We start from the raw sequence: 25286 nt of genomic DNA, 5'->3' as shown, positions 1-25286 counted from the left end.
TGCTGTCCTAGGCAGTGACACCCTCATTTTGTCAATGAATGACAAAGAAAAATCTGACTATAAATAATCAATGAAGATAAAAGTCATTTGTAATTAATGCGCAGCCTTTGTTACAGGCCCTCATTATCTCCTGATTTATTCTCTTTCCCACCTAAAGCTACTGTTAGGAAGCATGGAGACTATTCCTATCAGCTCTTGGATCTCTTCCCTATTTGTGCTGCTTTCCAGAACACAAGTGTCTTCCTTCTCCAAACTCCATTCCTCACCCTCACACTGTTCTCCCTCTCTCCACTCCTGACCTCTCACACTGTTCTGCAGCCTCTGCTCCTCACCCAAATCTATTTAAGACGAGAGGTTATAAGATTAATGTGGAAGTATTTTTTGACCCAGTGTGTGGTAGGTATATGGAACATGCTGCCTGAGAGGGTGGTGCAGGCTGAAAATTACACAACCTTTAAAAACATTTGGATGAGCACTTATAATACCTGGGCATGGTAGGCTCCAGATGACTGCAGGTAAATGGGATTAGTGTAGTTGAGTGTTTGTTGGTCAGCATTGGCATGGTGGGCCGAAGGGCCTATCTCTATGCTGTCTGACTCTCGAACCTGGGTCCCTGGCTCTGTGAGGCAGCAGTGCTGTGTCACCCATATTGAGGGAGGCACACAAAAAAATCAGCACAAAAGTTGATCAGAATTCAGCTCTTCCTGTTTTTGAAAACCCCATCCACATCACCCAGTTAGCAAATTAAAACAAACGATGGGTTATGAGCACAGCTCCCTGCCGGGGTGGTAAATGGGAGGTGTGGTCACTGGTCAGATAACAAAGACATAGGAAGAGAGGGAGTGGACTCAATTAAAATGAAAGGGGAGTGGTGTGGGGGGAATCTATGAATGGATACTTACCCATCTGACAGAGTGATCTCCACCTGGCAATCTATTTTACGTGATGTAGAAACATAGAGGATAGGAGCAGGAGTAGGCCATTTGTCCCCTCCAGCCTGCTATGCCATTCAATATGATTGAAGCTGGTCATGGAGCACATTACTGTAATCCACCCCTACCCCATATCCCTTGATTCTTTAGCCACAAGAGCTATCTCTACCTCTTTCTTGATAACATCATGTTTTGGCCTCAACCACTTTCTGTGACAGAGAATTCCACAGGCTCACCACTCTCTGGGTGAAAACATATTTCCTCATCTCTGTCCTCTAGAGTTTACCCCTTAATCTTAAACCATGTGCCCTGGTTCTGGACTTCCCCATCTCCATCTAACGTGTCTCGTCCTTTTCCAATTTTATAGCTTTCTCCAAGATTCCCTTTCTTCATTCTTCTAAACTCCAGGAAACACAATCCTCATCAACTCAACCTCTCCTTATCCGTCAGTCCTGCCATCAGCGAAATCAAAATGGCATTCAGTAATTAATATCAATCAGCCCAATGTGGAACACAGACTTTGTAGGTCATGGTTAGAAGACAATTATTGCTGGTTCTAAAATTCAGGCTTCTGTTGCAGTAATCTCAATGAAATCATTGGATACAATATTACAACAGCAGAAAGATGCAAGGTGTAGATGGAGGGTGCAGACAATGGTGTAGACAGTGGGTGTAGACGGTGGGTGTTCACAGAGTGACGAGACAGTGGCTGTGGATGCTGGGTGCAGACAGTGGGTGTAGACTGTGGGTGCAGACAGTGGTATAGACAGAAGGTGCAGACGGTAGGTGCAGACGGTGGGTGCAGACAGTGGTGTAGACAGAAGGTGCAGACAGTGGGTGTAGAAGGTGGTGTAAATGGTAGTGTAGACATGAGCAAGGCTTTATGTAGTGACCAGACGAGTGGCTGTGTGGAATCACACAGAGAGCGGTCTGTGAGTCTGACACAGTCAGGGACACTCCCTGGTGCTGAAGGTCATGCTGCTGCTGACAAAGGTCACATTTTAACTGAAACTGAAACTCCCTACACACTCCCCTCTTGTCCCCATTTACCTCACTACAACACAATGAGATGCCAGTCAGCACCCTGTGCCCTCGCTCAGTTTCCATGGGCCTTGTCTCCATTAGCCTTGACCCTCCTCCCAAGCACCTACTTGGGCCTTCACTGAAGCTTGAGCCATTTCCTCTGACCCTTGATCATGTGTTTGCCATCTTAGAACTGCCTCACCTAGTCACCATTAACCTGCACTGCCCTCTCAACATGGAGCACAGATTGATACAGAGCAGAAAAAGGTCCTTTATCCCATTGAGTCTGAACCAACATAACTATCACTAAAGGCACTCTCATCCCAATTTCCTGCACTTATCCCAGATCCTTGAACGTTATGATATTTAAAGGTTGTAAGGTTTCCACCCTGCACTACCTTCCCTGACAGTGGGTTGCATGTTTATAGTTTATATCACGTCAGGCTCACGGAGCTTAACAAATGATCAACTCTTTGGGCATTTTTTAAAATTTGTGGCATGGTGGCTCAGTGGTTAGCATGGCTAACTCACAGCACCAGGGACCCAGTTTCGATTCCAGCCCCAGGTCTTTGTGGAGCTTGCACGCTCCCCCTGTGTCTGTGTGGATTTCCTCCATGTGCTCCAGTTTCCTCCCACAATCCAAATATGTGCAGGTTAGGTGAATTGGCCATGTTACAATTGTCACAGTGTTCAGGAATGCGTCGGTCAGGGGAAATGTTGAGTGATAGGGCAGGGGAATGGGTCTCAGGGAGTTTCTCTTCAGTGGGTCAGTGTGGACTTGTTGGGCCAAATTGGTGATGTCTGTAATGAAATCTTTCAAACCACTCATTTTGTCTCGTGTCGTTTAGTTCTTGCTTATCGAACTCCTTGTTCGATAAATGTTTCATTTTTTTCTGATAATATGAGATCCCTGATGAGCTGTTAACCGTGTCCAATCAGGGAGTTCTGGCTGACAGATAAAAAGGGGAGTGGCCCCCTCTTCTGGGGTTACGTTAGAGACCGGGTCTCCTTGGAGAAGGAGCACGCGGTGTCCACCAACACCCTGGAGTCGTTCAGGGAGAGGTGGGCGCCGCAGGGAGTGGAGTGCATTATTTCCCCGTCCAACTCTATTTTGATTTAACCCCTACCCTCCCCTTCACTGTTTTGATCACACAGCATTGCCCTTTGATGTGAACGGCAGTGCTTGTCACTGGCCACTCGGGTGTTTTTCATATCTTCCTGGTGGTGGAAATTAAATAAAGATTCGTGCACTTTGTGTCTTTCCCTGTGTCTCAGACCTGCACACACGCAAAAAAAAATAAACAGAAGATTGCCCTTTGATGTGAAGGGCAGTGGTTGTCACTGGCCACTCGGGTGTTTTGCCTGTCTTGGGAGTTGGATCAGTGTATGACAAAAAAAAGGAAAGAAAAAAAAGGGGAGTGGCAGAAGGACTGATACTCTGGTACCTGACTCTGAATAACAACCTGCCAACCAACCCCCTCCTTCTGTCACCCTCAATCTCCCCATGCTTACTCTTGTGGCCCCGTCGATCCAGCCTGTGATGCCTTTGGGAGAGATGCCTTCCCTCCATTCCTGATGAAGAGCTTAAGCCGAAAATATTGATTATCCTGGTCCTCGATGCTGCCTGACCTGCTGTAGTTTCCCAGCAACACACTCTCAACTCTGATCTCCAGCATCTTCAGTCCTCACTTTCCCCTTCCTCCCACTCGCTCATTATAAACAGAAATGACTGGTGGTGAGTTTAACCCTGAGGGTCATCACAGCTGAGGCAGAGGGAGAGAAGGTCACACTTTCAAGTGGTAGCACCCTTAATTAATCCACTGCAATCACTCTTGGGGCTGCAAGAATTCAACCTCCCTCACTCAGACAGCTCCCTCCCTGTAAGGTAATATTGCTGCACCTGGTTTAGGGCTAACTGAGCTTGAAATACGACTATGGCTAGCCAGCACTGGCTGACCAGACAACCACAATTGAAATGACCCCGGCTCCTTGTAATTGGGGAGCACATTAGGAACTACAGAGTGCATTGCCTCTGAAATCCCTCCCTTACTGAGAACACACACTCAGTATTCACCTTTCTCAGCTGCCATTTAAATTTCATGACAAATTCTGTGTCCTATGATCCTGCCCCACTCGCCACCTGATGAAGGAGCAGCACTCCAAAAGTTTGTACTTCCAGAGAAACATGTTGGACTCTAACCTGGTGTTGTGCGATTTTTAACTTTGGCCACCTCAATGAGCTGCCAATGCAGGCTAAATTGTTTTTCATCTGAGATTTGAGAAGAGTAAGGCCTAATCTTCAATCCCCATCACAAAGCCATCTATCCATCACTGAGAGACACCTGCAGGCAACACAGAGTAACACACTGACACTTAGTGAGATACCTCCAGGCAGTGCAGAATAACACATACACACTCAGAGACACACCTACAGGCAACACTGAGTTAACACACACACACACACAGAGTCAGGCAGCACTGAGTAACATGCTCACAACCCTAGCTGCCTGAAGGTGTCTCTTTGAATAACACACCCACACTCAGAGTGACACCTACAGGCAGCATTATGTAGTACACTCACTCAGAGAGATACAGTCTGCAGTGTCAGTGATTGGCCTCAGGTCATTTCAGTTAAAACACAGCATGCAGCAGAGAGTGCACAGTGTGATCCCACCACTTGAGTTTGGAACAGAGAGAGAACACGGAATGCCTCAGATTGTAATTATTGAATCCCAACAGCTTTCAGTTTCTATTCTTGTAACCTCCACAGATTCCAGACCAACTGGACTATTTGAAACTGATTGCTGATTGGTTGTCAGTATCATCTACCACGGATTGACAGGCCAGGTAGCCAATTGTGACAATGTAATGCTGACATGCAGCGAATCACCTGAATGGAGTGGTCCATTTCCAAAGCACACAGAGACAGAGACTGAATCTTCATCATCTTTATTCCCTTTTCGAGACTGACATTGACAGAAAACAGACTGCAATTAACAGCCCAGACAGAGGAAGCTGCACAAATTCACAGCTACAATGGCTTTTGAGGAAAACACTTGTAGAGATTTTCTCAATAACATGAGAATCCTGCCCTTCAAATAGTGACAAAAACCTTAAATTGGAACTGGCTGCTGAGCAGGAAGGAGATCTGATTTATTGAAGCAGAAATTTCGAAGGTTCACATTGTTTCATACAGCTGACAGCCTTCAGCAACTTCAAGAGATTTTACTTGGCATCACAAATCAACCCTGTCCCAATCAAACAGTCCCAGAACAGGAAGAGCATGAGGTTTGACACAGCATAAAGCTCGATCGACACTGTCCCAATGAACTACCTTTACTCCGGAACCTCAAAAGTGTCTCTGAGCCAGTCCTGAGAAGGAAGAGAGTTGAAATTCAGTGCTGACAATGATCTTTGTCCTGTCAGTTCAGCCCTGTTCTGTTTAAAGTTGTGTCTCCTCTGTGGACTGTCTCAAACACTCTACACACATTCTGATCTCCTGATGCTCTTGCTGAGGGGAGAGGGGAGGGTCACGTGGGTGAGGGCACAGGAGAAGCGAGCATTGGACTCCCAGTCAGACCCAGAGAGGGTCAGCAGGCTGCTGACACTGTAGGTGCTGTCTGAAGCTCGCAGGTAGTTGCTGGTCTGAACCCCGTCCGAAATGACTGCACCGTCCTTCTTCCACTGCACCTCCAGCTCATCGGGATAGAAGTGATTGGCAAGGCACACCAGGGTGGCAGTGCCCTTGGCATTGACCTGCTCCGGGGAGGGAGGCAGCAGGGTCAGCTTGGGCTGAGAGTTTTCACGGCCTGAAAGACAAGAGAAACAATTTTAATCCCTGCCATTCAAAGGGATTTCAATTCTCAAAATATTCACTGGTAAAATGTTTGAATATTTGTCTCCAATACCTAATAAACCAGACAAAAGAATTTACATTTTTTAAATTGATTCTTGGGATATGAGTGTCACTGGCAGGAGCAGAATTTATTGCTCATCCCTAATTGCCCCTGAGAAGGTGATGGTGAAAGAGAAGGGACAGTTTTGGACCATCGTTTGGGGAATGAATGCAGCTGGAAGAACTAAAAGATGGCGAGCATTTCAGTGACAGTGATCAGAACTCAGTGATATTGAAATTAGGGATGGAAATGGAGAACCATGGAGCAAGTGTAAAAGTTTTCATTTCACTAAATGTTTCGGTAATTTAGTAAAAGTGGACTGGAACCAGTGACACGATGGGAAATCAATGTCAAGGCAGTGGGAGCCCTCAAGTGACAAGACAGAGATCATTCAGAATCTGTTCCCACAAAGAGTAAGGGTGGGACTCCCAAATCTAAACTCTTAGCCTGAGATGTCAAAAGGCTAGGGAAGACCAAACATGGAAGGTGATGTTGGTTATCTGGAGTTCAAACCTGCAGAAAGCTGAGAGGAGGATGGAAAATGCAGGATTAAAATTGAACAGGACCTGAGGAAGGCAAAGAGCTGTAAGGATGAAATATGTCCAAGTGAATCAGGGAAATCCTACCGAACAAGAGGATTGGGGTCATGCACTGACATGGATTGGGAACTGGTTGGCAGACAGGGCAGGAAGAACAAGTCTTTTTCTGAATGGCAGCTAGTTACCAGTTGGGGTATCACAGGGGCCAGTCCTTGGTACCCAGTTATTCATAATATAATAGAGTCATAGAGTCAGGAGACCCAAAAGGCCCATCAGTCCATTGTGCCCACATTGGTCAAAAAACAACAACCCAATAATTCTCATCCATTTTTCCAGCATGAGATGCAGTATGAGTTCAAGAAGGAATTAGATATATTTCTTTGGATTAATGGGATCAAAGAATGTGGGGAGAAAGCAGGAACAGGGGACTATGTTCGATGATTGGCCATGATCAAATTGAATGGTGGAGCAGGCTTGAGGGGCTGAATGGCCTCCTATGTTGATGTTTCTATCTGTTTCTCAGATATCGAAGGAATGTCTCTTGTCAATTTGAACCTGGAAGCCACACGTGTGTGAGGTGGAAGATGTGGCCATGGTGATTAATGAATGCGGGTCAGTAAGGTGGTTAAGAAGACACATGGGATAAACTGTTTTTCTTTTTCCCTTGATGGAATGAGAGCTTTGTTGGATCGGTAGCATTTATTGCCCATCCCTAATCACCCAGAGGGCAGTTTAGAGTCAACCACATTACTGTGGGTCTGGAGTCACATGGTAAGGATGGCAGTTTCCTTCCCTAAAGGTCGTTAGTGAATCAGATGGCTTTTTCCCGACAATCAACGATGGTCATCATTAGACTCTTAATTCCAGATTTTTTTATTGAATTCACATTCCACTACAGCTGTGGCAGGATTCTAACCCTGGTTCCCAGAACATTATCTAGATCTCTGGATTAAGAGTTCAGTAATTATATCATTAGACCATCACCTCCCTTATCTCATTTTTGGTTGAGAGCAAAAGCAAGGAGTTTGTTTATTCTGGAACTGTATAAAACCCCAGTTAGAGCACAGTGAGAGAACAGTGTACAGTTCTTGTCACCACATTACAGGAAGGATGTGATCCCACTAGAGATGGGGACAGAGGAGGAATTTGTCAAAAATGGGGAGTTTTAGCTTTGAGGAATGATTGGTTTGGCTGGGATTGTATTCTTTGGAACACAGGAGGCTGATGGGAGATTTGATCGAGGTGTGTAAAATGATGAGGAACCTGGATAGAGTGGGTAGGAAGGACTGATTTCCATCAGCAGAGAGGGCAATAACCATGGGGAGAGATTAAAATGAATTGGACACAGAGTTCGAGGGGAATTGTGGAGTAATTGTTTCCAGCCAGAGGCTGGTGGGATCTGGGACCCACTGTCTGAAAGGGTTGGAGAGGCAGAAACCCTCATCATATTGAAAAAAACACTTGGATATTCATTTGAAACAGTGAAACCGCAGGCTTATGGAGCAAGAGCTGGAAAGTAGGATGGAGCTCGATATCTCTTTAACAAACCTCCGATTAAGCTAGTCCCATTTTCCAGCATTTTGCACATATCCCTCTAAACCCTCCCTATTCATGTACCCATCCTCTTAAATGTTATAATCATACCATCCTCCACCTCTTCCTCTGGCAGCTCATGCTATACACACACCACCCACCACGTGAAAAAGTTGCCCCTTCAGGCCCTTTCAAATCTTTCCCCTGTCGCCTTCAACCTATGCCTCTCGAACTGGACTCCCCAACTCTGAAAATAATACCTTCTCTACTCATCCTTTCAATGCCCCTCATGCTCCTATAAACCATAAAATGGTCACCGCTCAGCCTCCAACAATCCAGGGAAACTAGATCCTATTCAACCTCTCCCAGTAGCTGAAAACCTCCAACCTTGGCAACATTCTTGTAAATCTTTTCTGGAGCATTTTAAGGTTCACAACATTTTTACTACAGCAGGGCAACCAGAATTACACACAGTTTTCCAAAAGTGGCCTAACTAATGTCCTGAACAGCAGCAACAGCTCCCAGCCAGTCAGACAAAGGAGAGTTTGAAGATGTAATCTATTTTAATTTCCAGAAGGCCTTTGACATAAGGTACGAGCCCATAGAGTTAGGGGCAAGGTACTGGCATGGACTGAGGACTGGTAGGTTGATATAAAGCAGAGGGTGAGGAAAAATGGCAGCTGGTGACTAATAGAGTTCTGCAGGTGTTAATGTTGGAACCATAACTATTCATGTCATGCGTTAACAATCTGAATGAAGGAAGTGAAGACATTGCTGCTAAGTTTGCAGATGACATGAAATAGGTGGAGGGACAGGCAGTGTTGAGGAAGTGGGAAGGCTGTAAAAGGTCATGGATAGGCTCAGAGAGTGAGAAAAGAAGTGGCAGATAGAATACAATGTGTTACAGTGTGAGGTTATGCACTTTGGTAGGAAGAAGAGATGCAAAGGCTGTTTTCTAAATGAGGAAATGCTTTGGAAATCTAAAGCACAAACCTCGTTCAGGTTTCTCTGAAGGTGAACAGGCAAGTCTAGTTTGCGCTTGGGAAGGCAACTGAAATGATAACATTCATTTCAATCGGGCTAGAATACAGGAGCAGGAATGTAGTGCTGAGGCTGTGTAATGCTCTGGTCAGACCACTTTTGGAATATCATGAACAGATTTGGGACCCATATTCTAAGAAACGATGTGCTTTCATTGGAGGGATTTACAAGAATGATCCTGGGGATGAAGGGCTTGTCATATGAGGCATGTTTGAGGACTCTCGGTCTGTACTCGATGGAGTTTCGAAGGATGAGGAGGGATCTTATTGAAATTTACAGAATATTGATCAGCCTGGAAAGAGTGTATGCAGAGAAGATGTTTCCGAAAAAAGGAGAGTCTAGGTAACGAAGGCACAGCCTCAGAATGAAGGGCCGACTCTTTTGAGCTGAGATGAGGAGGAATTTCTTCAGCCAGAGGGTGGTGAATCTGTAGAACTCATTGCTACAGAGGGAAGAGTATATTTAAGACAGAGATAGATAGGTTTGTGAGTGTTAAGGGGATCAAACATTCCCGTGGAGTCGGCAGGAGAATGGGGGTGAGAAGCATATCTGCCAAGATCAAATGGCAGAGCAGATTCAATGGGCTGAATGGCTGATTTCTGCTCCTATTTCTGCTTTCTGCTCCCCAAAACTCTGGAACACTGTGAGCCCTGCTGTAGCTGTTTGTCATCAGAATGTTGCCAAGAGATAACCAAAGAGTGGAGAGAATGTGCATCTATGTGGGAATTTCAGGATACTTCCCAGCTCCTGGAATACCATGAGTGTAGGAAGTGTGGTCAGTGACAGCAGTTGGAGCTCTGGGTTTCAGAGCTTGAGCAGCAGCTGGTGTCAGTGCGGAGCGTCCGTGAGGCTGAGAGCTCCGTGGAGAGCACGTTTCTAGATGTTAAGAAAGATTCTGGGTAATCCAAGATGGAGGACGGGAAAACTTTCTGGCTGTAACAGCTGCTCCTTTTTTGAGGTATTTTAGCTGCTGGGGGTGATTTCCTCGAATTGCAGGATCAGCAATTACTGTTTTATGTGCTGTTGCATTATTTTGGAGCTTTGGAAAAAAAAGTCAAAACAACAGCAGTTTTAAAAGGCAGAAGAACAGACAAAGTAAGCACATGGTGAGGTCATTGCAGGAGAGAGAGAGAGAGAGAGAGAGAGAGAGAAGCCTGTACAGTTACTGCCTTTGCTCTTTGAATTCATGTATCGCTGGACATCGGAGTGCATCTGGGAAAATTATCAAACTGTGAAATTCACAACTGATCTTGGGGGAACTGTTGGGAGAAGTTCACAGCACAGAATCAGATAAGTTAATTGTTGTTTTAAGTGTAGCCTACAGAGAATCTGCAGTAGTGAGTAGAGTCGCTTCTTTCTTGATTATATGTTTCTGGAGATATGTCTCTTGATTAAACTTAAAATATAAGCCATAACTATTAATTTAACCTGGGGCAGGGTTTGTAGAGGAATAAGACATTGTTATTTTCTGGGTCTGTAGATTGTGAAGGAGAAAAATAAGGCCTTTAATAGAGTGGTATGGACTTCTTGTCAGATGTGGGAGTTTAAAGAGTTTAAGGGTTACTGCGGATTATATCTGCCATAAATGCTGCTGGCTGCGAATCTTATCAGATCAAATGGATCGGTTGGAGAGACAATTGGAAGCAATGAAGAATTTGCAACAACAACAGTATGTGATGGATGGCAGTTACAGGAAGGGAGGGGGGGAACGTCTCAGATACAGTCACATGGACGGGTTAACTCCAGGAAAGATAAGAGAGGTAGGCAGCTAGTGCAGGAGTCCTTTGTGGATATACCCATTTAAAACAGATATGCTGTTTTGGAAAATGTAGGGGGTGATGGATTCTTAGGGGAACATAGCACGAACAGCCAAGTTTCTGGTATTGAGACTGGCTCTAATGCAATGAGGAGTACGTTGGGTTCCAAGAGATCAATTGTGTTCGTGGATTCTCTAGTTCGAGGTACAGACAGACGTTTCTGTGGCCAGCAGCGAAAAAGCAGAATGGTGTGTTGTTTCCCTGGTGCCATGATCAAGGATGTCTCAAAGAGGGTGCAGAATGCTCTCACGGGGGAGGAAGGCCAGCAAGAGGTCTTCGTCCACATTGGAACCAATGACATAGGAAGGGAAAAAGTTGAGATTCTGAAGGGGGATTACAGAGAGTTAGGCAGAAATTTAAAAAGCAGGTCCTTGAAAGTAATAATATCTGGATTACTCCCGGTACTACGAGCTAGTGAGGGCAGGAATAGGAGGATAGAGCAGGTGAATGCATGGCTGCGGAGCTGGTGTATGGGGGAAGGATTCACATTTTTGTATGATTGGAATCTCTTTTGGGGTAGAAGTGGCCTATACAAGAAGGATGGATTGCACCGAAATTGGAAGGGGATTAATATACTGGCAGGGAGATTTGCTTGAGCTGCTCGGGAGGATTTAAACTAGCAAGGTGGTGAGGGGGGTGGGGAGGGGAGCGTGGGACCGAGGGAGATAGTGAGGAAAGAGATCAATCTGGGACTGGTACAGTTGAGAACAGAAGCGAGTCAAACAGTCAGGGCAGGCAGGGACAAGGTAGGGCTAATAAATTAAACTGCATTTATTTCAATGCAAGGGGCCTAACAGGGAAGGCAGATGAACTCAGGGCATGGTTAGGAACACGAGATTGGGATATCATAGCAATTACAGAAACATGGCTCAGGGATGGGCAGGACTGGCAGCTGAATGTTCCAGGATACAAATGCTACAGGAAGGAAATAAAGGGAGGCAAGAGTGGAGGGGGAGTGGCGTTTTTGTCTTAGGGATAACATTACAGCTGTGCTGAGGGAGGATATTCCCGGAAATATATCCAGAGAAGTTATTTGGGTGGAACTGAGAAATAAGAAAGGGATGATAACCTTATTGGATTGTATTATAGACCTCCTATAATTGAGAAACAAACTTGTAAGGAGAACTCAGCTGTCTGTCAGAAAAATAGGGTGGTTATGGTCGGGGATTTTAACTTTCCAAACATAGACTGGGACTGTCATAATGTTAAGGGTTTAGATGGAGATGAATTTGTTAAGTGTGTACAAGACAATTTTATGATTCAGTATGTGGATGTAACTACTAGAGAAGGTGCAAAACTTGACTTACTCTTGGGAAATAAGGCAGGGCAGGTGACTGAGGTGTCAGTGGGGGAGCACTTTGGGGCCAGCGACCATAATTCTATTAAATTTAAAATAGTGATGGAAAAGGATCGACCAGATCTAAAAGTTTAAGTTCTAAATTGGAGAAAGGCAAATTTTTTGTGGTATTAGGCAAGAACTTTTGAAAGCTGATTGGGGGACAGATGTTTGCAGATAAAGGTACAGCTGGAAAATGGGAAGCCTTCAGAAATGAGATAACGAGAATCCAGAGAAAGTATATTCCTGTCAGGGTGAAAGGAAAGGCTGGGAGGTATAGGGAATGCTGGATGACTGAAGAAATTGAGGGTTTGGTTCAGAAAAAGGAGGAAGCTTATGTAAGGTATAGACAGGATAGATTGAGTGAATCCTTAGAAGAGTATAAAGGAATTAGGAGGATACTTAAGAGAGAAATCAGGAGTGCAAAAACGGGACATGAGATAAGACCATAAGACCATAAGACATAGGAGTGGAAGTAAGGCCATTCGGCCCGTCGAGTCCACTCCGCCATTCAATCATGGCTGATGGGCATTTCAACTCCACTTACCCGCATTCTCCCCGTAGCCCTTAATTCCTCGAGACAACAAGAATCTATCAATCTCTGCCTTGAAGACATTTAGTGTCCCGGCCTCCACTGCACTCTGCGGCAATGAATTCCACAGGCCCACCACTCTCTGGCTGAAGAAATGTCTCCGCATTTCTGTTCTGAATTGACCCCCTCTAATTTTAAGGCTGTGTCCACGGATCCTAGTCTCCTCACCTAACGGAAACAATTTCCTAGTGTCCACCCTTTCCAAGCCATGTATTATCTTGTACGTCTCTATTAAGTCTCCCCTTAATCTTCTAAACTCCAATGAATACAATCCAGGATCCTCAGCCTTTCCTCATATGTTGGACCAACCATTCCAGGAATCATCCGTGTGAATCTCCGCTGGACACGTTCCAGTGCCAGTATGTCGTTCCTGAGGTGTGGGGACCAAAACTGGACACAGTACACCAAATGGGGCTTAACTAGAGCTTTATAAAGTCTCAGTAGCACAACGATGCTTTTATATTCCAACCCTCTTGAGATAAGTGACAACATTGCATTCGCTTTCTTAATCACGGACTCAATCTGCATGTTGACCTTTAGAGAATCCTCGACTAGCACTCCTAGATCCCTTTGTACTTTGACTTTACGAATTTTCTCACCGTTTAGAAAGTAGTCTATGCTTTTATTCTTTTTCCCAAAGTGCAAGACCTCGCATTTGTTCACGTTGAATTCCATCAGCCATTTCCTGGACCACTTTCCCAAACTGTCTAGATCCTTCTGTAGCCTCCCCAGTTCCTCAGTACTACCTGCCTGTCCACCTAACTTCGTATGATCTGAAAACTTCGCTAGAATGCCCCCAGTCCCTTCATCCAGATCATTAATATATAATGCAAACAGCTGTGGCCCCAACACTGAACCCTGCGGGACACCGCTCATTACCGGCTGCCATTCTGAAAAAGAACCTTTTATCCCAACTCTCTGCCTTCTGTCAGACAGCCAATACTCAATCCATCCCAGTAGCTCACCTCGAACACCATGGGCCCTCACCTTGCTCAGCAGCCTCCCGTGTGGCACCTTATCAAAGGCCTTTTGGAAGTCTAGATAGACCACATCCACTGGATTTCCCTGGTCTAACCTACTTGTCACCTCTTCAAAGAATACCAACAGGTTTGTCAGGCATGACCTCCCCTTACTAAATCCATGTTGACTTGTTCTAATTAGCTTTGGCAAATAGAATTGAGGAGAATCCAAAGGGTTTTTACAAATACATTAAGGACAAAAGGGTAACTAGGGAGATAATAGGTCCCTTCAAAGATCAGAAAGGCGGCCTTTGTGTGGAGCCACAGAAAATGAGGAAGATATTAAATAAGTATTTTGCATCAGTATTTACTGTGGAAAAGGATATGAAAGATATAGACTGTATGGAAATAAATGGTGACATCTTGCAGAATGTCCATATTACAGAGGAGGAAGTGCTGGATGTCTTGGAACGCATAAAAGTGGATAAATCCCCAGGACCTGATCAGGTGTACCCTAGAACTCTGTGGGAAGTAGAGAAGTGATTGCTGGGCCTCTTGCTCAGATACTTGTATCATCGATAGTCATAGGTGAGGTGTTGGAAGACTGGAGGTTGGCTAACGAGGTGCCACTGTTTGAGAAGGGCGGTAAGGACAAGCCTATAGACCAGTGAGCCTGACGTCGGTGGTGGGCAAGTTGTCAGAGGGAATCCTGAGGGAGAGGATGTACATGTATTTGGAAAGGCAAGAACTGATTAGGGATAGTAAGCATGGCTTTGTGTGTGGGAAATCATGTCTCAAAAACTTGATTGATTTTTTTGAGGAAGTAACAAAGAGGATTGATGAGGGCAGAGCGGTAGATGTGATCTGTATGGACTCCAGTTAGGCGTTCGATAAGGTTCCCCATGGGAGACTGATTAGCAAGGTTAGGTCTCACGGAGTACAGAGGGAACTAGCCATTTGGATACAGAACTGGCTCAAAGGTAGAAGACCTTCTGACTCAAAGGTAGTGGTGGCGAGTTGTTTTTCAGTCTGGAGGCCTGTGACCAGTGGAGTGCCACAAGGATCGGTGCTGGGTCCTCTACTTTTTGTCATTTACATAAATGATTTGGATGCGAGCATAAGAGGTACAGTTAGTAAGTTTGCAGAAGACACCAAAATTGTAGTGGACAGCAAAGAGGGTTACCTCAGATTACAGCAGCATCTTGACCAGATGGGCCAATGGGCTGAGAAGTGACAGATGGAGTTTAATTCAGATAAGTATGAGGTGCTGCATTTTGGGAAAGCAAATGTTAGCAGGACTTATACACTTAATGGTAAAGTCCTCGGGAGTGTTGCCGAACAAAGAGTCCTTGGAGTGCAGGTTCATAGCTCCTTGGAAGTGGAGTCGCAGGTAGATAGGACAGTGAAGAAGGCGTTTGGTATGCTTTTGCTTACTGGTCAGAGTATTCAGTACAGGGGTTGGGAGGTCATGTTGCAGCTATGCAGGACATTGGTTAGGCCACTGTTGGAATATTGCATGCAGTGCTGGTCTCCTTCCTATTGGAAAGATGTGAAACTTGAAAGGGATCAGAATATACTTACAAGGATATTGCCAAGGTTAGAGGATTTGAGCTACAGGGAGAGGCTGAACAGGCTGGGGCTGTTTACCCCGGAGCATCGGAGGCTGTGGTGTGACCTTATAGAGGTTTACAAAATTATGAGGAGCATGGATAGGGTAAATAGGCAAAGTCTTTTCCCTGGGGTTGGGGAGTCCAGAACTAGAGGGCATAGGTTTAGGGTGAGAGGGGAAAGATCTAAAAGAGTACTACAGGGCCACCTTCTCACGCAGAGGGTGGTACGTGTATGGAATGAGCCGCCAGAGGAAGTGGTGGAGGCTGATACAATTGCAACATTTTAGAAGCATTTGGATGGGTATACGAATAGGAAGAGCTTGGAGGGATATGGGCCGTGTGCTGGCAGGTGGGTCTAGATTGGGTTGGGATATCTGATCGGCATGGACAGGTTGGATCGAAGAGTCTGTTTCCGTGCTGTACATCACTAAGACTCTATGACTCTATGGTCACTCCGCAGCTTCAGAGTATGCAGGGACAGAGGGAATGGGGGAGCAGCAGACAGTCCAAAAGGACCAGGCAGCTAGTACAGGTATCCCCTTAGTGAATGCCACTCTCCAACCAAGGTTCAGGTCAGAATCCTGATAAGAATGGTGGTTCATCTGGGAATTGCAGCCAGAACCAACTCCATGGAGCCAAGGGGGGATTCAGCTCTACAGGGGGGCACAAGGAAGACTGGAAAAGCGATAGTGAGAGGAGATTTGAGAGTGAGTGCATCGATAGGTTTTTCTGCAGCTGCAGATGGGAATCCAGGATGGTGTGTTGTCTCCCGGGTGCCAGGGACAAGGATGTCACTGAGCAGCTGCAGAGCACCCTGAGGGGAGAGGGGGAACAGTCAGCAGTCGTGGTCCACATCACTCCCAGTGACAGAGGGAGAAAAGGGATGTAGTCTTGCAGTCAGAATTTCGGGAGCTCAGGAGGGAATTAACTTCAGGAGCACAAAAATAGGAATCGTCACATTTTTCGCAATGCCCCATGAAAGTGAGAAGAGGAACAGGAGGATATCACAGGTGAATATGGAGCTGGAAAAAGGGTCCAGGAGGGGAGGCTTTGGATTCTTGGGACATTGGAACTGGGTCTCGGGGAGATGGGACCTGGACAGACCAGACAGTGTTGCTCCTGAACAGAGCTGGGACTGAGTTCCTTTGGGGAGATTTACTAGTGCTGTTGGAGAGGGTTTAAACTAACTTGGCAGGACTGTGGGAGCCAGGACGGAATATCAGAGAGGAACACCAAGGTCCACAGAATCCTCAGTGCAGTCAAAAAGTCACCACTCAGTTGGAAGGATGTGGAAGAATACATTTGCAAAGAATTTACAGAGACCTGCAAATATAATAGAGTCATTGTAATTAGGGTGGAAGGGGTGTCTTTAATTTCTGAATATAGACTGGGGTAGTAGCAGTGTAATGGGCAGAGAGGGGCCAGAGTTGTGAGAGTGTGTTCCGGTGAATTTTCTCTAGCCGCATGTTTCCAGTCCAATGAGAAAGGAGGCTCTGCTAGATCTGGATCTTGGGAATGAGGAGGCCCAAGTGGATCAAGTGTCAGTGAGAGGACCGTTAGGGAAGAGTGATCATTGTATCACAAGGTTTAGGGCAACAGTGGAAAAGAACAAAGGCATTTTCAGGGTCAAACATACTGACTGGGGAAAATGCCAGCTTTCATGGCATATGGATGTATTGGACCTGAATAAAGTAGGGTCAAAGGTTGTCAGGAAAGTCCTGAAGAAGATGTGGACCACGGATAGTCAAGGTATATTTGAGGGAGGGCAAACAATTCCTAAACTCACTCGAGGGCAAACGTGGTAGAAATATGGTAAATAAGAAAAGGGCAGAAGAGTAACTAGAGAGAGATTAGGACCCCATGAAGATGAACAATGTACCTCTGGGTGGATCCACAGGAAATGGTTCAGATCCTAAATGAATATTCCGGGTCAGTATTTATCATGGAGAAATACATGGGAGTTTGGGAACTTGGGAAGTAAATAGCAATGTCTTTATGCAAGTCCACATTATGGAAGAGGATTTCTTAAAGTGCAAGACAGTAGATAAATCTCCAGGACCTGATCAGGTGTATCCCAGGACATTGTGGAAAGCTAGGAAAAAGATTGCTGGACCCCTTGCTGAGGTATGTTTCTGATCAACAGCCATGAGTGAGGTGCTGGAGAACCAGATAGGTTGGCTAATGTTAGCCATTATTCAAGAAAGGCTGTAAGGAAAAGCCAGGAACTATAAACCAGTGAGCCTGATGTCATTGCTGGGTAAGTTATTGGAGTGAATTCTGAGGGACAGGATTTACATGCATTTGGACAATCAATGCAGTTTTGTGCATGGTAATCATGTCTCACTAACGTGATTGAGGTTGTTTGAAGAGATGATTGATGTAGGCAGAACAGTACACACTGTCTAAATGGACCTCAGCAAAACATTTGACAAGGTTCCACATGACAGACTGGTTAGTAAGGTCAGTGAGGGTGAGGGTGATAGGCCGGAGAGGGGGTGGGGGCGGAGAGGTCAGGAAGAAGAATGCAGGTCAAGAGGGCGGTGCTTAATCCGGGGGTTGGGACTGAGATAAGGTGGGGGGAGGGGAAATGAGGAAGCTGGAGAAATCTACATTCATCCCTTGTGGTTGGAGGGTTCCTAGGCGGAAGATGAGACGCTCTTCCTCCAGGCATCGTGTTGCCAGGGTCTGGCGATGGAGGAGGCCAAAGACCTACATGTCCTTGACGGAGTGGGAGGGGGAGTTAAAGTGTTCAGCCACAGAGCGGTTGGGTTGGTTGGTGCGGGTGTCCCAGAGGTGTTCCCTGAAATGTTCTGCAAGTAGGCGGCCTGTCTCCCCAGTGTACAGGAGACATCAGGTGCAGCGGATACAGTAAATGATGTATGTGGAGGTGCAGGTGAATTTGCGACAGATATGGAAGGATCCATTGGGGCCTTGGAGGGAAGTGAGGGGGGAGGTGTGGGCGCAAGTTTTGCACTTCTTGCAGTTGCAGGGGAAGGTCCGGGAGTGGAGGTTGGGTTGGTAGGGGGTGTGGATCTGACGAGGGAGTCACGGAGGGAGTGGTCTCTCTGGAACGCTGGTTTCCAGCATCTGCAGTCCTCACTTTTGTCAATTTGCCACACCTCTGCCCATTTCCCCAAATGATCAAGGTCCCACTGCACTCTCAGATAAGCTTCTTCACTATCCACTGTCCCACCAATTTTGGTGAAATTTACAAACTCGCCATAATTCCTATATTCACATCCAAATCATTTATTTCAATGATGAAAAGCCATGGACCCAGCACCAATCCTTGTGGCACACAGCTGATAACTCATCTCCAGTCTGAAAAGCAACCCTTTCCCAACATTCTCTGTTGAAAAGTGTCATGCTGGAAAAGCGCAGCAGGCCAGGCAGCATCCGAGGAGCAGGAGAATCGACTTCGGGCATAAGCCCTTCTTCAGGAATGAGGCTGGTGTGCCAAGCGGGCTGAGATAAAAGGTGGGGGGGCGGAGTTTAGGGAAGGGGCACTGGGAATATATTGGTGGAAGGAGGTGAGGGTGAGGGTGATAGACTGGAGAGGGAGTGGGGTGGAGAGGTCGGGAAGAAGATTGCAGGTCTAGAGGGCTGCACTGAATCTGGGGGCTCGACTAGAGGAATCCTGATGAAGGGCTTTTGCCCGAAACTTCGATTTTCCTGCTCCTTGGATGTTGCCTGACAGGGGCAGGGGCAGGGACAGGGGCAGGTGCAGGGGCAGGTGCATTATTCCTTGACAGTGGAGTCACAAGGAGACAGGGCAATGAAGAAGGTGTTGGGTACACTTGCTTTTATTGGTCACTGCACTAAGTATCAGAGTTGGGACACCATTTGCAGCTGTACAGAAAATTAGTGAGCCTACTTTGGGAATAATGTGAACAATTCTGATCATCATGTGATAGGAAGGATGGTGTTAAACTTAAAATGCTGCAGAAAAGATTTACATGGATGTTGCCTGGAACTGGAGGGTTTGAGCTGTCGGAAGAGGCTCAATAGACGGGTTATTTTTCCTGCAGGATCAGAGACTGAGGGGTGGCCTTATAGATGTTTATAAAATCATGACGGGCATGAACTGGATGTATATCCCAGGTCTTTTCCTTGGGAAGGAGAGTCCAAAACTAGAGGGCACAGGTTTAAGGCGAGAGGCAAAAGATCCAAAAGGGACCTGAGGGGTAACTTGTCACACAGGGGGTGATGCGTGTATGGACTGAGCTGCTGGACAAAGTGCTGGAGACAGATACAATTATAGCATTTAAAAGAGGTTTGGATGGGTACATGGATCGGAAGGGTTTAGAGGGATGTGGGCTAAATGCTGGCAAATGGGATGATGTCAGTTTTGGATATCTAGTTAGCATGGACAAGTAAGACCGAAAGACCTGTTTCCATGCTGTATGAGTCCGTGACCATGAGAGGCTGGAAAAGCTGAGACCTTTTACCTTGAAGTGCCAGAGGCTGAGGAGTGACCTTATAGAGGTTTATAATATCATGAGGGACATAAATAATGTGAATAATGCAGGAAGGAGATGAATGTTTTGTAGCGCTGGCAAACATATGCACAAAGATCATTCCAGGGATGAGGACCATCAGTTATGAAGATAGTCCCAAATTTTCCAATCTGTCTTCTTTGGAGAAAGTTACAGATCACACCACACCAGGTTATAGTCCAACAGGTTAATGTGGAAGCACTAGCTTTTGGAGCACGGCTGACAACCACCTGATGAAGGAGGGGCGCTCCGAAAGCCACTGCTTCCAAATAAAGCCCCTGTTGGACTATAACCTGTGTTGTGTGATTTTTAACTTTGTCCCCTCTAAGTCTTTGGAGAAGGTGGCGAGGAGAATTGTTCCAGAAATTCAAAATCAGGAGGGGCCTGGACAGTGTAAATAGGGAGAAAATGATTCCACTTGTGAAAGGATTAAGATTTAAAGTAATTGGATAAGTAACAAAAGTGAAATGAGGAAAAGCATTTTCAGCGAGTGAGTGGTTAAGGGGTGGAATGCACTGCCTGAGAGTGTGGTGGAGGCAGCTTCAATTGAAACATTCCGAAGGGAATGAGAATGTTATTTGAAAAGGAACAATGTGCAGGGTGACAGAGAGAAGGCAGGAGAATGACACTCACTGAATTGCACATTCGGAGAGCTAGTCCAGACAGGATGGATGGAATGGTCTCCTTGTGCACTGTAACAGTCCTGTGATTGTGTGGTTGAGCAGAGTTAAAGCTGGGGGAGGTGGGAGCTCGGTGTCTCACTGTGCTGCTGCTGCTGCTGCTGCTGCTGCTGCTGAGGTCAGTGAGATCAGAGACTGGGACAGGGAGCCAGAGCTCACATCAAACTCTGCCCGTGTCCGTCACACTGAGACTGACAGGAGGTTACTCACTGATTTCTCTCCATGCTGCAGGAATGGGATCACAGGCTGCAAATGGACAGAGCTCCTCCACACGGTGAGTAAAACTGACTGACTTATATCTTGCTGCTTAAAGGGGGCAATGGAACTATAGAAATACAGCTGTACACCCTTTTAGACACAGTGCTTCTGAATCAACCATTTCATTCACTTCAGCTCCCCACTAACACCTTCAACAATTCAGCAACTGTATTTTAGAAAGTGTATTTCAGTATTGACAGGGTTAATAACAGAGGATTGAGGTTTACTTACTCAGTCTGAGCTTGGTTCCTTTACCGAACGTAAGCCACAGTGAAAGCTCCCTGTGCAGAGGCTGTACAAAAACCTCTGCTCTCTGCTTCCCTCTTATCACTGTCAACCTCTCTCTGTCTCTGGCTGTCTCTCACTCACTCTCACCCTCTCCCTGCCCCTCTCTGTCTCTCCTTCATTCATGTGTCTTTCTCTCTCTGTCTCTCTCGGTTGATTCTAGCAGGACTCTGGAGGTTTGTGAAATTTATTTTTCGATGTTAAATCTTGCAGCTGCACTTCACATGTGGCCATGGAGTGTAAGAGGGAAACTTGAGGCCTTCAGTTAGCGTTGAGACACCACAGGGACTGGAGTGTGTCGTGGACAGTGACAATCTCAGCATGAGGTAATTTGTTCAATTTCATTTCGATCTAACTATGGGTTATGTCAGTTCAGGCAGTGGGACTGTGTGTCCATTATTGTACATTTTATATAACTTTGGGATGTGTCAGTACAGGAGGTAGTGCTTCATGTATTGAGGTTTTTGTACAGCTCTGTGTCACTGTGTCGAGGGTAGTTGCTACCCTGCTGACAATAATAGTCAGCGACATCCTCATTCTGAACGTTGCTGATTGTCAGGGTGAAACTGGTCCCTGAGCCCTTGCCGGTGAATCGATCGGAGACTCCTGTGAATCGCTCTGTTGCATAATAGATCAGGAGAGAGGGTTTCTGACCTTCTCGCTGCTGGTACCAAGCAAGGTAGCTGCTAATGCTTTGACTGGCCGTACAGGTGATGGTTGCAGTCTGGCCCAAACCCACTGACAGCACTGGGGGAGACTGGGTCATGGTGATGTCCCCACTGATACCTGAGGGGTCAGAGACAAACACAGTGAAGTCAGAACTGTCACAGAAAGAGCCTGTCAAATGAGAGATTGTTGGAGTCACTGAGCATTCCTCTGGTTTCAGCATTTTCCCTTCAATCACAAGTCAGTGAAATTGGAGTGAAATGGAGAGCAGCTAAAGATTCAAGGTGGAAGGAGAGAGATTTATACCTGCAATACAGAATGCCAGGGGCCAGATCAGCTGGATGTGTGAAATCATGGTGTGTGCTCCTGTCCCTGTGCCTGGTTCCTGATAAACTCTCCCTTCACTGGGCTCTGCTTTATAAAGCTGCAGCCTGTTAGAGTCTGACTGGGTGTCCCTCAGTATGTAAATAGCATCAGGCAAAGAGAGCCACGTCAGCCCCTCACACTTCCTCCTCTCTCTCTCTCTCTCTCTCTGTCGGAGAGAGTCATTGATGTGAACAGCACTGAATGAGGCCATTTGGCCCATAGTGTCTGTGCTGGTCAACAGTGATCTGATTATACTAATCCCATCCTCCAGCTCTTGGCCCATTACCCTGGAGCCTACAGCAACACAAGGGAATATCTAAACACTGCTCCAATGTCATGAGAGTTTGTGACTCAACCAGCCTTTCAGGCAGTGAGTTCCAGACTCCCACCACCCTCTGGGTGAAAACATTTCTTCTCAACTCTCCTCTCACTCTCCAACTCTCCAACTCACCTGGGCCTGGACTCACTCGTGTTCAGAAGGATGAGAGGAACATATAAAATTTGGAACATATAAAATTGTAACAGGGCTGGGCAGGGAGGAGGTTTCCCCTGGTTAGGGAGTCTGGAACCAGGGCTCACAATCTCAGGGGGATACATGGTAGACCATTTTGGACTGAGATGAGGAAACATTTCCACAGGAGGTCAACCTGTGGAATTCTTTACGACTGAAGGCTGTGGAGGAAAGGAACTGAATCTATTCAAGTAAAAGAGAGAGATAATTGTTTTGCATTTTAACAGTTTGAAGAGAATGGGGAGAAGGCAGGAATATGGCTTTGAGAGAGAGGATCAGCCATAGATCATAGAATGCCTACAGTGTGGAAACAGGCCATTTGGCCCGACAAACCCACACCGACCCTCGAAGAAATGATGACATTCAAAAATTGATACAGCCGTGATCATACTGAATGACAGAGCAGACCCAAAGGGCCGAATGGCCTACTGCTGCTACAAATGTCTATGTGTCCATGTCTGTGTTAGCTTCAATCTCTGTCCCAGGTTATTAAGTCATTTACTCATGTAAAAAGTGCCATCCTACCCACCCTATCACTGTCCTGAATAATCTTATCCCTCTCTACCAGGTCCCTTTTAAGCCTTCACTGCTCCAAGGAAAACAATCCCAACCTTTCCAATCTTTTCTCAAAGCTCACATTCTGGTAGCATCCTGGGAAATCTCTGCCCCCTCTCAAGTGCAATCACATTCTTCCCAGAAGGTGGTGACCAGGACTTGTCCCTCTCTCTCTCTCTGACCCACATCTGCCACTTCTTTCTCTCTCCCTCTTTCTCTCTCTCCCACTGTTAATCTCTTTCATGTTCTCTCCTTCTCTCTCTCTCTCACACTCTGTCTCATAGTCACTCTCTCCAACTCACTGATGCTTTCTCACTCCGTCTCATCATCTGTTTCTCCATCTCTCACTGTCTCTATTACTCGCTCCCTCTCTCACTTCAATTAAAAGCCTCCAATTGTTATCTGTCACTCTATTCCTCCCTCTTTCTCTCTCCTTCCCTCTCTACCTCCCAATTTACAGTCTCTCTCCCTCTCTCTCTGTCATTCTAAATCTACCCATTCTCATCTCTCTCTCTCTCTCTCTCTCTCTCTCTCTCAACCCTACCCTCCCTCTGAACTTTCTTCATGCTTGGTCTCACACCCATCCTGTCTCTTTCTCTCTCTCTCTCTCCTTGTCTCTTTGTCTCTTTCCATCCCTCTCAGTCACACTGTCTCACATCTTGTTTCTCTATCCCTCAACCTCACCATTTCTACCTCTCTCGGTCCCCTCACATATCTGACACCGTATCAGATGCTCGTCCCTCTATCTCTCTCTCTCACTTTCTTTCTCTCTCTCTCTCTCTCTCACACACACAAACTCTTTCTCCCTGCATCTCTCTCTCTCTATCTCTCTCTCTGTCTCGCTTCTCTCTCTTTCTGACAGTGTCCAAGGTGGTGACAGTTGAATGCAGGATAAATCTCCCCCTGCTCTGCCCCACTAATGGATGTTAACCCTTGACCCCTGTCTTCTCCTGAAGGAAGGCCCTATTTCCACGTCGACCAGGGTTTGGCCTCTCTCAAGAAGATGGACAGATTCTTGTCAAATGAAGGACAGTTCTGTGCTGTTCTGTGCTGTTGGCCTATTCTCACTGGGGACTGATTTGGACACAAACCTCATTTCATGAAGGCCTAGCAGAGAGAGGAGATCCTCAGGCCATCAGTGTGAGTTGGAGGGATAGGACAGGCTCTGACCCACTGACCCATCCCGTCCATTCACAACATGTTCCAATTCTTTCCCCTCTCCTTCCCCTTCCACGGTCAGTCTTTTCTGAAATGGAGTGGTCCCTTCCCTGTCTCACACCAAGGAGGAGATGGACAGACCTTTAATGGGTCATGGGTTAAAGGATGATGGAGCGTGGGCAGGAAAGTGGAGTTGAGTCTGAGACGGGATCAGCCATGATTGTATTAAATGGTGGAGCGGGCTCGAGGGGCTGAATTGCCTGCTCCTGCTCCTAGTTCTTATGTTCCCCCACCCCCTCCCCCATCCCTCTTACTGCAACTTTGTGAACATTCTTGGAATGTTTTGCGCATTGAAGGCGCTATGTGAACTCAAGATTTGTGTGGATTTAATGTGGGGACAGAATTGCGCACTGGCTGTGATAGCTCCTGCGGTTGAATATCCTGCTGGCAGGCTTTAGCCTTCCATATACAGAATGGGGAAGTGGGGGAGGTTGGAATGTACTGCCAGGGTACACTGCACTGTCCCCTAGCAATATGGTTGACTCTCTATTGCCCTCTGAAATGGCTGAGCAAGGCTCTCAGTTGTATCAATTATGACAATGTTTCAACAAAGAAATGAGACCGGACGGACCACAGGCATCGATCTCGACACTGAAAAGACAATGACAGAAATAGCCCTGTCTACCCTGCTCCATCCTCCTTACTGACGTCAGGGGGTTAGTGCCAAATTCAGGAGAGCTGCCTTATAGATGACTCAAGCAACAGCCTGACACAGTCATACTCACAGAACCATACCTTCGAGACAATGCGCCAGACACCACTATCACTGTCCCTGCGTGTGTCCTGTCCCACCAGAAAGGCAGACCCAGCAGAGCTGATGACACAGTGCTCTACAGCCAGGAGGGAGTTACCCTGGGAAGTCTCAAAGTTGGCTCTGGACCCCGTGAAGACTCATGACACCAGGTTAAACATGGGCGAGGAAACCTTTCTGGTGATTACAAGATATCTTGCTCCCTTGGCTGATGAATCAGTC

At 46.3% G+C, this 25286-nt stretch overlaps 1 gene segment (V, D, J or C); it reads right to left on the bottom strand.

Annotated features, from left to right (window-relative positions):
* Window positions 1–4888: 4888 nt before the first annotated feature.
* Window positions 4889–22036, bottom strand: LOC140479433 (Ig kappa chain V region Mem5-like). The segment is given in 4 exon segments: window positions 4889–5764; window positions 20944–20977; window positions 21488–21783; window positions 21970–22036. Coding segments are annotated over 4 exon segments (708 nt in total).
* Window positions 22037–25286: the final 3250 nt, after the last annotated feature.

This window comes from Chiloscyllium punctatum, chromosome 7 (assembly GCF_047496795.1).
Source record: "Chiloscyllium punctatum isolate Juve2018m chromosome 7, sChiPun1.3, whole genome shotgun sequence".
NCBI classification, from domain to species: Eukaryota; Metazoa; Chordata; class Chondrichthyes; order Orectolobiformes; family Hemiscylliidae; genus Chiloscyllium; species Chiloscyllium punctatum.
This window is presented reverse-complemented; position numbering and strand designations above follow the sequence as displayed.